General features: G+C 58.6%; 1 protein-coding gene across 1 annotated transcript in view; it reads left to right on the top strand.

Moving 5' to 3' along the window:
- The window catches only part of SLC35B4 (solute carrier family 35 member B4), a 29,267-nt gene extending 25,599 nt beyond the window's left edge, over positions 1–3,668 (top strand). Inside the window, exon 10 of the mRNA XM_075925616.1 lies at positions 456–3,668. Within this exon, the coding sequence (XP_075781731.1) occupies positions 456–693 (238 nt within the window). The 3' untranslated portion in view covers positions 694–3,668. The remainder of the gene's footprint in view (positions 1–455) is intronic.
- Positions 3,669–12,234: the final 8,566 nt, after the last annotated feature.

Genomic DNA, 12,234 nt, shown 5'->3' on the forward strand with positions numbered 1-12,234 from the left:
GAAGGGGCAGAGCGGAGGGGGCAGGGTGGAGCTGTGGGGGGAGCAGGGCTGGAAGAGAAGGGGCAGGGCGGAGGGGCAGGGTGGAGCTGTGGGGGGAGAAGGGCTGGAAGAGAAGGGGCAGAGCGGAGGGGCAGGGTGGAGCTGTGGGGGGAGAAGGGCTGGAAGAGAAGGGGCAGGGCGGAGGGGCGGGAAGAGCTGTGCCCGCAGGACCACGCGGAGGAGGGGTTGTGGGTCAGGCCCGAGGGGCGTTGGCAGAGCTGGGTGCCAGGGTCTCAGGACTGCACGGCAGGTTTGGCGGCTCAGGAAGCCGCGCTGAGCTCCACTGATGTGGCTCAACCTGCCGCCCTCCCCCTGGGTTTCCCGAGCGCTGAATCTGCCCCCGGGCCCCGTGTTTCCCGGCGGCCGGCCACCGGCCTGTCCTCCCCCTGCTCGCTGCCCCTGAACTCGCCCCTCAGATACGTGTGCATTCGGGGCGTCTTCACCCTCACCACGGAGTGCCCCTCCCTCACCGTCACCCTGGTGGTGACGCTGCGCAAGTTCGTCAGCCTCATCTTCTCCATCCTGTACTTCCGCAACCCCTTCACTGCCTGGCACTGGCTCGGCACCTTCTTCGTCTTCGTGGGCACCCTCCTGTACGCCGAAGTGTGGAGCAGCCTGGGGGCCGGGCGGAGGAAGGAGGCCAAGGAGGAGTGACAGGCTGCCTCCGCTAGGACCTTTTGGATGGTTTTACGGGACGAAACGCCGAGGGGTTGGTTCTATAATACAGACGAGCTGCTGGCAGGGCCGAGCTGCTGGGGAGCTTGTAGCCCCCCCGGGAAGCGGGGGAGGGGTTTAGAAATGGCAGCCCCGTTAGCTTGAAAATGGCCCTTTTAAAATTTGTAATACTGTAAAGGAGACGTGTGTCTGTTAGCTGCTAGCCCCTGCCTGTGGTGTTCCTGGCCCGCCCTCCCTGCCCGCCACAGAAGTCGGTCTGATTGAACCCCCTGGCTGCCGTTCCTTACCGGTCTCACGGTTTTGCTAGTGGCGGAGCGCAGAGCCAGGGTGCGCTTGAGCCCACACCTGCCTGGTGTTGCTACGGCCCAGCGCGCCGTCGTCATGCTCCGTGACGAAGCGTGGATGCTGAAGCCCGGCCTCTGGGCTCACTGCCTAGCAACGGGGCATTCAAAACCAGCGCTGCCCGCTCTTCCAATGTCTCCCGATCCCGCTGGGAAATCTCCACCGTTCTCGGCTCGCTGCACGGGGCTAGGAATGGTGCATTCTGCGCCGGCACCGAGCCCGCGGGGAGACTCCATTTGTGATATCGTGTGATGGGCTCTTTAGCAAGCCCAGAAGCGCGCCTGAGAGTCACTGAGCTAGGAAGGACTTTTAACCCATCTGTAACGCTAGTCCCGGCCTTCTGCTTCGTCTAGGGCTTGACTCAATTTCTCTTGACTCAGTTTCTCTTCATGGTCACATTTGCAAGCACAGGTGGCAAACGGCACCGGAGGACTCCATTGTCCACTGTGCAGTTCGCAGGCAGGGTTTTTTCCCCACTCCTAATTTCTAGCATAGCCATGAGCCAAAGAGCCCAGCAGGTTCTGCAGGCTGATTTAGAGCCGCGGTGCCTCCTAGCCAAGCCGAAAGGGTTTGTGAAGATGGGACTAATTAGAAGTTAGACTATTGTACTGGCGCACCAGGCAGTAGCCAAGAGGGAGCGAGCTGGAGTCTGTTGCCTCTGCAGAGCTAAGGTAGAAGCTTGCTTTGCGTTACCGGACACGGCCTCTTGGATCCCCTTTGCAGAGGAGAACCACTTCACGGAGCGAGGCGCCCCGTTAAATCATAGTGCTCCCCCGCATTCCCGTGGTTCAGTGTCCCCAGAATCCTGCACCAATCTAACATGGCGCGTTCCCTACGGTCCCCCCTCTGCTGTGGCGGATCCTGCAATGTTGGCCACAGAGGTGGCTTCTGCTGAGCGTCAGGCTAAGCGTCAATGCAAGATCCAGCAGCCAACCCTTACAATAGATGGAGATCTACCTAGCTCATAGAGCCGGAAGGGACCTTGAGAGGTCAGGGAGTCCAGTCCGCTGCGCTCCCAGCGGGACCGAGCACCGTCCCTGACAGATTTGCCCCAAATGGCCTCAAGGATTGAGCTGTCAACCCTGGGTTTAGCAGGCTATTGCTCAACCCCTGAGCTATCCCTCCCCCAACTGTAGTTGTGAACAGTCCCATGTCCCCCCACCCATGTTACGCTGTGAGTGTGGGCTGTGCGCGGCCTAGCGTTGGCCTGCAAGTGCACGGACAAGTCGACCTGGCAACAGCAGTGTTAGGAATGGGCTTGCGCAGGGCGTGGCGCATGTACAAGGCATGGTGGCAAGGTTCTTTGTTCTCCTTTGTAGGAGCAAGGAGGAAAGAAAGAAACCTGGGGTGCTGTTTGGGGGCGAACGTTAGACCTACGCGGATCGGAGTGCAAGCCACGACGTTCCGCATTAGAGTAGTATTACCACCCTCTTGCCGCTAGCCGCGCATCTGAGTGGAGTAAGACTTGATAGTCAGCCGTTGGCTCTGTCAGCGGAGAACGAGGACTGAATTAGCCCCCATAATGACCTTCAGTGGTGTCCCTCTAGGTGATAGTTGCTTCCTCGTGGGAAAACTTGTGTTCCCACGTCCGGTAACTCTTCTCTCGCTAGCTGGGCACCCAGCAGCCTGGTTACCTCCCTGTTTTCAGCTGTCTTGGCTCTGAGCAGCTGCCTAAACCAGCGCGCAGCTTCCTTCCTTTGCGATTTCAAGTGTCTGCTTATCACAGAGAGCCGTCAGTACGTTCTGAGTGCAAAGGCCGCGCCCGACCGGCTCTCCTTTTCACACTCCATTGTTTCTGACGCCCTTCGCTTTGACAAGGCTGGTTCCGTTGACTGCACCTGCAGTTTGTCAGCCAGCACACGAGCCAACCCCCCTGTGTTACAATCAGTGTTTGAGTGCAAGGGATCCACTGCCGTAGAAGTTCGTTCTTCCCTATGGCTGTGACGCCGTCCATAGCAGAATGGCGTTGGCATCTAGTTCAGAGCCGTATCGTTGTGGAGCAGAATGAACTGTCTTCGGCGTGCCCCAAATGGCACCTGGCTTTCAAAGTATTTTCTTAGGCAGGGGGAGAATCAACCTGGCTGTTCACTAAGAGGTCTAGCCTTCCCTCCCACAAACAACTCCGTTTAAATGCTGCTTCCGCTCACGAGCTGGTCTAGACGTACCCCAGGAAAGGCCTTTCCACCTCGGTCTTCATCACGGGGAAAAAGCGATTTACAGACTCGGAGCAGGGAGCGTGCGCCGCACGAGTAGAATTCAGTGTTAAAGCAGCAGTAAAGCTTGTTAGATCAAAGAGTATGGGGCTGAGACCTGGTGTCGAATTCAGCCCTGGGCCCCACTCCGGATGGGGCCAGTGTAGACTAGCAGCCGATGTGGCTTCTGTCGTTTGGGTTCGCTGGTGCTAGCCGAACAATAGCTCGGGAAGTGCAATGGTGAATGTAACATTGCGTGTGTACGTGGATCACCCTTTGTTTAGCAGCTAGACTGTATGTGAGCTCCCGTTTCGGGGGGGCTGGTGCTTTTGGTTTTTTGCCACGTTCTGTGTTTGGATTTTATTGGAATGAACTCACCCTGATGGTTTTCCATCTCCCTGGTTACTGTGCAGTTGTGGCGTTGTGGAATAGTTCTCGCCAGACATTGGCTTCCCTCCCGCCTTCAAGAATAAGTGATTGTCTGTAAACTCCTGAGAGTGGGGGAAATGGCGGGAGGGAAGGAAAATGCGGAGACACTCGCACTGCCTGGAGATGCTCTGGTAGGGTCACAGAGTTTGGGGAGTACATTTTTTTTTAAATATGCACCTGAATGACTGACAATGATTTACTGCCTATGCAAGTAGATACTTGAAGAAGCCCAGCACCGAAGATCTGAAATGCTTTCTGGATGGAAGTAGAGATTTATGTTTGGGGGGAACGGGGGGGGGGGGGGTAAATTAAAAAAAATCTGCTTGTGACTCTTGGCTTTTCTTGTGAGTGCCGACTGCGACGGTCATTGTCCTGTGTTCCTTCCACGGCGTGGGGGACGTCACCCGGGTGCTGCTGCCATGGAGTCATGCTGCCTTCCGTGGGTGGGCACTCTGGTTTCAGGGCTACGCTTCCCACGGGTGCCGCTGGGCCGCGGCTCGCTCCAGAAGGTCAGTCGCTTGTGGTCAACGTTGGTTGGCCAACAGACATGAACACTGAGCCCTTCTCTTTCTGTGGCTACCAGCGCCAATTCCAGAGAGTCTTGACCATCCGTCAGGGAAGAACACACTGAGGAGGAAGGCAGGCAGGCAGCCAAATCAGAGTTAGAAGTGGGCGCTGGAGGCCAAGTTTTCTCCAATGGGGAAGGAGCCCCCCTCTCTACCAGAGTGGAAAACCAAGCCCTTTGATTTTCTTGTCTAGTTGGGAGGACACGGCTGCTGAGAGAGCTAACTTCTCAAAAGTTCAGAGCAGTAGCTACTTTAGCTTGTTTAACACAGTCTCTTATCAGCCTTCCCATTGCAAGTATTTCTATCCCCTCTACTAGTGGGGGCTGGGGCACCTCATAATCCACCAGAACACCCCTCAGTGTACAAATGGCAAACGGGTGCAGAGAATTGAACCCACGTGTCCTGAGTCGCACCCTAGCCATGTGGCCAATGTTTCCAGAAAGAAACAGACTATCAGGTTTCTTAGAAAGGGGTAGGACCTAGTGCCTGGGACGGGAAGTCATTGGCATTTTCATGTATTGCAACAATCCCTGTATATGGCCCATTGCCTTCTCCCATACCTGGCCTACCCCTTAAACACAAAACTCCACCTCCCACAATGCAGTTAATCTGTGGAACTCACTGCTGTGGGATAGTGAGCTGACAAAAATACAACTGGGTTCAAAAAAGAAATAAGTTCATGGCTGAGAGGCCCCACAAGAGCTGTTAGCCAAGATGGGCAGAGATGCCACTCCATGCCCAGGGTAACCCTAAATCTGATTGCCGGAAACCAGGAGGGGGAGATATTTTGGAGAGATCCACCTTGCCCTATTTTGCCCTCTGCCTGAAGCGCTCATACTGGTTGCTGCCGGGGGCGGGATGCAGAGCTAGATGGGCCATAGGTCTCATGCGCCATGTCGGTTCTTAATCAGCTGCTCTAGACCTGTAGAGGAAAGACCAGAATAGCAATAAGGTTTCCCGTCTTGGTTGCGGGTAGAGTAGGAGTCTGGATTCTATTTTGTTTTTTTAAGCCTGTGCCAGTTTAAGCTAATCCATCAGGAACAATTTGGAATCCCCCCGGCCCAGCACCCCTGCCCCACATGAGTCTCGTTAATTTCGAGGCTGTCTATAGCCACCGTGAATTTTTTTTAGCAATCCAGACCCCTCTCACACGAACCCAGATTCTCAGAAGTTGGTACCTAAAGTGAGATGTCTCAGCCCTTAGTGGGGGCTGCTAGAGCCTCTGACTATCAGGCCTCTGTGTGAGTTCCCTAAATATCGACTTCGTGGCCTGAAGTCAGGTGGGTAACGCCTGCGAGCCGTGGCCAAGAGGCGGACAGCAGAGCCTCCAGGACAGCTGACTCAGCACTGCTGTTTGTCTCGCCCGCCAATGAAGACGTACGACAGACCTCCCCCAGGCTCTCCACGATGAAAGCCAGGCGGAGGGTTTCTAAAAAGCAGGTGACTGGAGCCTTTCTATGCAACGGTCACTGTATAAAGTAATCCACTAACGAGGATACCTCTTCCAAGCCAGGTCATCGCTTTGGCTATGTCTACACTCACGGCTTCTTGTGTGAGTAATATGCAAAGGAGGCTAAGCATGGGATATTGCCAAGCCTCATTTGCATACCTAATGAGCCACCATTTTTTTTCAGAAGAGGCTCTTGTGCAAGAAGGAACATCTACACTGCCCCTTCTTGTGCAAGAAAAACCCTCTTGTGCAATGCCGTTATACCTGTGACTTTTCAGGAAGAACGGCATTGCGCAAGAGGGGTTTTCTTGCGCAAGAAGGGCGCCATGCACCCTTGCCCGCTGTGTGGAAGGGATAAGGGACTTGTAAAGCACCGAAGAAAACCCTTCAGGTTCCTTTGGAGAGCTGACAGCTGGCTACTTTTGCAGTGTGAAACCAGCTCCTGGCCCTTAATTAAGAGGGGGGAGGGGCAGGGGATGCTGCAAGCTTTAACGATGTCTCCATAAATCACCCCCGAGCGCACAGTTCATTTTGTAGAAGCCTGGCTCCTTCCAGGGAATGTAAGTCAGCAGCTGCGGAGGCCGGGGAGGTAGAAAGGTGAGTGACTGACAAGGGAAAGGGGGATGGGAAAGTCGTTTGCATGGTCGCAGGTAGGTGTGGTTGTCCCAGTATTTCTCCCCGTGCCCTCAGTGGTCCAGCATGGGCTTCAGCACCCCCGCTGTCACCTCCCTTGGGAGAAGACCCACATCTCTCTCCAGCACTCAGAGCTCCCCAGCAAGGCAGATTGCTGCAGCTTTTCCGGCCTTCCTCTCCAAAGCAGTAATCGAGCAATTCCCACAGGTGGAAGCATTGCAGAGAAATATATTTAATAAACAATGGAAGTTCCAACATGCGGGTTAGTGAGCTTACTGGACATTCCTGCATGGCCAACAGGGCTCCGGCCAGTGACCTGTTCTTCAAAAACAAACACCACACATGCATGTTTGCTTAGAACACGCCACCCCCCATGAATCTCTGAGTCAAAGTCTTTATCCGTTTTTGGCCTCTGAGCGTGTTCTCCAGTATTGCAGGGTTACTGGAGGGCAAGATCAGAGGTATGGGAAGTATTTCTATACATATCACCCAATCAACCTGTGGAACTCCTTGCCAGAGGATGTTGTGTCAGCCAAGACTATAACAAGGTTCAGAAAATTAGGTAATTTCAAGATCGATAAGTCGGTCAATGGCTATTTGCTGGGATAGCGAGGGATGCAAAACCATGTCCTGATGTGTTCCTAGCATGTTTGCCAGAAGCTGGGAATGGGTGTCAAGAGATGATTACTGGATCATTCCCTGTTCTGTCCATTCCCTCTGAAATACCCGGCATTGGCCACTGGCGGCAGACAGGACACTGGGTTAGATTCCCATTGGTCTGACCCAGTACGGCCGTTCCTATGTGTGATCCCCCAGAGGGGGAGGCTGGAAGATGGTGCGGGGGAAGGGGTTGGGTGGGGGGAGGCCCGAAGGGGGAGGCTGGAAGATGATGGGGGGGAAGGGGTTGGGTGGGGGGAGGCTGGAAGATGGTGCGGGGGGAAGGGGTTGGGTGGGGGGAAGCCCGAGGGGGGAGGCTGGAAGATGATGCGGGGGGAAGGGGTTGGGTGGGGGGAAGCCCGAGGGGGGAGGCTGGAAGATGATGCGGGGGGAAGGGGTTGGGTGGGGGGAAGCCCGAGTGGGGAGGCTGGAAGATGATGTGGGGGGAAAGGGTTGGGTGGGGGGAGGCTGCCACCTCCCGGAGGAACCCAGCCCCCTATGCCACCTGAGGCGGGCGAGGACTGCGGGGGCCGGGGGGGGGAGTCTACACCACGCTGGGCCCACAGCGCACCAGGGCTATTCACGGTGCTGTGAGCTGGGCACGGGTCTCACCCCCCCAAGACTTGCCCCGGCTGCAGCAGGAGGGACACCAGCCCACGCTGACAGAGCGGCCACCAGGCCACGGCCCCTCCAGAGCCTCTGGCTGCACGTTCCCCCTCCCCGTCCAGGCCCCACATGGGCACCAGCCCTCGCCAGCCTCCTCCTGGCCTCGGCCCCGCCAGCCGCCCAGTGCTCCGGGAGGAGGCGACAGCGGGGGGGGGAGGGGGGAGCTGCTCTGTGCCTGGCTCCGTTCCCGTCTCAGAGGCCTCGGGGGCGCCCGCAGCCTCCTGAGTCTCTCTGCTCCGTGTCCCCCTCTGGGGCCCGCCCGTGGCTTCACGCCGGAGCCAGTTTTCTCGTGTGTTGTCCCCCCCGTAATCACTAGTAGCCTGGGCTCAGTGGGGCTGCCCCTTGGCAGAGGGGGCGGAGGGTAGCTACGAGGAGCCCACTGCTAGCCTCAGCCTGGGCACCTCAGCCTGGGCACCGCTAGAGGTCAGTTTGGCTGGAAATGCACGTAGGCGCGCCCTCAGGGTCACTGGCTGGTCCCCCTACCCCAGTGTGTCATAGGGTGACCCCGTCCATTCAGGGTAGGGTGAGAGGAGTGTAAACGCACCAGCCAGGTGTTCACTCCCTACTCAGTGTGTGTGTGTGTGTGTGTGTGTGTGTGCGCGCCTGCTCACCTGTGCAAGAATGGGGAGTTGTGGCTGTGTCACACCCATCCCATGCAACACAGAGAGCCTGTACATGGGAACAAGGGGGAATCCCCCCCCCCCCGCTTTAGCCCTGGCACGTGATCGCAGCCAGGGTCCCGCTCAGGCGGGAGGCGTACGATGGATACGGGGGCTCCGTTGTTGGTGCCTCACCCCCCACGTGAGAAGCACGCGAAGGCCCCAGGTGGGGGGGGTGCAGTGTGTTTTGTTGTAAACAGCCTGCAGCTCTGTGATACAGAGCCGGGCCTTTAGCGGCGTCCTGGGGGAGGGGGATAGTGTAAACCTCCCCCCCTTCCGCCACGCGCACGCACACGCGTGTGCGGACACGCAGTTGAAACTGGCAGCGGCGTCGCCAGGCCTGAGCATTTTAGGGACAAACTTAGCTGGTCTGCCCGAGGGATTATTCTGGGGGCGTTCTCCGGCCGGGCGGGGCAGGCGAGCAGACTAGCTGATCACACGGGTCTTTTTGGGCCCGGGGCTCTGAGCCGGTCAGACAAGGGTCCCAGCCGAGTCGGATGAGCAGGCGGCAGCAGTACGGCTCTTTAGAAGCACCCACGGATGGCTGCAGAGACTTGGGCCCAGTGGCAATTAAAATCCAATAGGCCAGCCCCTCCGCTGCTGTAACAGGACGCTGGCTCGGAAGTCAGGCCCCCCGAGGAATGGGGCCCAGTGGCGTGCGGGCGTGCACGAGGGATCACGCTCATCGATGCACTGGCAGAATGCCCGTGCGTTTAGCCTAGGAACGCGTCTGCCCCAGGGCTAGGAGGGGGCAAACGCAGGCCCGGGGGCCGGATCCGGCCCATCAAGCGTTTCTCTCCGGCCGGCCCGGTGGATGAGCAGGGTGGGCAGCCTGTGTTCAGCCGCCCCTCCCCCATGTTGCTCCGTCCTGCAGCCAAACTTGGCTTCACTGAGAAGCTTAGCCAGTGCACACGCACTGTGTGTGTGAGAGTGTCATAGGGCAACCAGGTAGACCCCCCCCCAATACTGGACACACTTGATCGGGGGAGGGACCAGCCGGGAGGGAAGTGAGGCTGGCCGGGGGGGCCGGGGGGCTGGCCAGGAGGAAGGGGGGGTGGGAAGCAGAGCTGGGGGGGATTGGAGGCTGGGGGGGGGGCTGGAGGAAGGGGGGTAGGAAACAGAGCTGGTGGGGGGAGGGTGCAACCGCTGGCCACAGCTGGAGTCCAACGGGCCATGCCCCTGCCAGGCACTCCCTCTAGTGGCTAGTAGAAGCCGGGCGGGGGCGGGGGAGCGACTGGGAGGCGGGGCCGCGATTGGCGCCGGGAGTCTCTGGGTGTTTGCAGGAGCCAGGCAGGGCAGGGGGGGGGAGTCCCAACCCTAATCCCGCCCCCTGCTCCACTCGACTTTTGCACACGACCACAGGGCTCCCGGCGCCAATCGCGGCCCCGCCTCCCAGTCGCTCCCCCGCCCCCGCCCGGCTTCCGTCCGGCGCCCAGCCGGGAATTCAGAAAATACCGGACATTGCACATTCTGGTATTTGCTGAATTTTTCTACCGGACAGAGGGCGCAAATACCAGACTGTGCAGTAGCAAACCAGACACCTGGCAACCCTAACACACTCGCACACACACACACACTCACACACACTCACACACACTCACATAGAGGCTGTGCCACACTCACTGCCGCACATGCTCCTGTCTTTGTGCCACACACACTCAGTGTCACAAAAAATCTCTCACACACACTCGCGTGCTCTCTCCTGCTCTCACGCACACATAACCATGCATGCATGCCCCGCCCCTTTCACCTGAGGCCCCGCCCTTTCTGGGGACGGGGGAGGGGGTGGAGCCAGCCCGCAACCACTTATGAAAAATTTCTGAAGTGCCGCCCTTCCCCCCCCGCCCCGCCAGCAAAAATGATTGCCCACCCTGCTCAAGACTATTTGGCAGGACAGAGGACACTCGTGGCACCTCTCTTTGTAGCTGCGCCTGATCCCCTGGGCTCAGGGCCTTTAGCCATGGCTGCCAACGTCATGGGGGCTGGGGCACCCACAGAGAAAAATTTGCGGGTGTTCAGCACCCACTGGCAGGCAAACTGCCCCCAGCCCCTTCTTCCTCCTGCTCACCAAGGCCTGCCCCTCCCTCCCTGGGCCATGCGGGGCGAGAGGGGGAGGAGCGGGGATGTGGCATGCGCCGGGGACGGGGCACAACAGGGGTGAGGTTTGAGGGCGGAGCAGAGGAGGGGGCTTGGGAGAAAGGCTGGTGGGGGGGGCAGGACAGTGGGGTGAGGTAGGGGGGGTGGAGCAGCCCCCGTTAGAGGGGAAGGCGGCACCTATGCTCCTAGGTGATGGGCTCTGTACAGCCAGGCCGTGCCCTCAGAGCACCACGCCCCCCCCATTGTGAGCGCCGTCAGCACCCGCCGTCCGGCCGGGGCCCGTGCGTCGTCCGAGCAGCCTGCGGGCGGAGCAGAAGCGCCTTCACCGGCGTGTCATAGGCCCATCTCTCGTCAGGGCCAAAGGGAAAACCCGCGCTAGGGGCGTGAGGCCAGTTGTACAAGGCACGACGCTGCCCGGGCAGGAGCGAGGGCTGAGGGCAACGGGTGCCACTCTCACGATGAGCGCGTGGCTCTCACCGGACGACCTGCCAGCACCTAACAGCTTGGTACTCAGAGACCGGGCCCATTCCCCGTCATAGACGGGCAAGCGGAAGCCCAGGAAAGCAGCCCCCAGCGGGCTGCAGACCCAGGCCCAGAGCCGAGCTGTGCTTGCGGCGGTCGCGGAGACGTGTGGAAACCTGTCCTTGCGCCTCAGCCCCCCGGTGGCATTGGCCTGGTGGCTGCTCTGAGCTAAGCGGGAACAGGGACAGTGTGGCCATGTCTACACTCGCGGCTGCTTGTGTCGGAAGTATGCAAATGAGGCTAAGCGTGGAATATGGCCGAGCCTCATTTGCATACCTAATGAGCCGCCCTTGTTGCAGAAGTGCTCATGCACTAGAAGGAGCTGTCTACACGGCCCCTTCTTGCGCAAGAAAACCCCTCTTGCGCAATGCCGTTCTTCCTGCAAATAATCAGCGTAGCGGCGTTGCGCAAGAGGGGTTTTCTTGCGCAAGAAGGGGCCGTGTAGACAGCTCGTTCTGGCTCTTCTGCAAAAATAGCGGCTCATTAAGTATGCAAATGGGGCGCTATTCCACGCAGAGCCTCATTTGCATATTTCTCGCATAAGAAGCCGCGCGTGTAGACATAGCCTGTGAGCGTGGGTACACCAGGCCTATACCGCCCACGCTTCCCCATGGGCTAGTGGCCAATCCTACCAGCTGCAGGGCCACATGACGCAACTTGTAGGCATCCCGCTGCTGTGCAAGGGGGAAATTGGGGGCCTGTTCTGACTCCAGCCCCTGGACCTTAGCTAGTGACCTGTGGCCCGGGCGCCCATGCTGCAGTGGAATGCGCTAGCCGCGAGCCCCAGGCCTGAGAGGGGCTCCTGACATTTCCTGCTCACAGGTACAGCGCAGCCAGCAAACTGTATGGAACCCAGGGTGCAAAATGAAACACAGCAGTAGGGCTTTCGCGCCTCTCTCCGGAGCTCAAAAGTGAACGGTTTGGTGGGGCGATGGAAGGCTGCCGCCCTGCTGTTTGTCACGTGAGCAGCAGTATTGATTAGGGCCCTGATCCTGTGTCCGGCGCCACCGAGTCAGACCCCTGGGCGTCACGGCAGCTCCGCGTGTGAGTAAACGTAGCCACGTGCAGGCTGGTACGCGAAATGAGCATGCCTGGGGAAGAAAGTAGAACAGGGTGAGGAACCATTTTTGAGTCGGGGGGGGGGGGGAGGGCCCACTGACCCACAGAAAAAATCAGCTGGGGGCTGCACACAAGTGAGAAGCAACCCCCCCTTCCCCTGAAAAAAACAACTGATGTGGCTCCAACAGAGAAGCAGAAAGTTGCTTCCCACATTCCCATTATGCAACCAAGCCGGGGTGAGGGTGGGG

The sequence above is a fragment of the Pelodiscus sinensis genome, chromosome 1 (genome assembly GCF_049634645.1).
Source record: "Pelodiscus sinensis isolate JC-2024 chromosome 1, ASM4963464v1, whole genome shotgun sequence".
NCBI classification, from domain to species: domain Eukaryota; kingdom Metazoa; phylum Chordata; order Testudines; family Trionychidae; genus Pelodiscus; species Pelodiscus sinensis.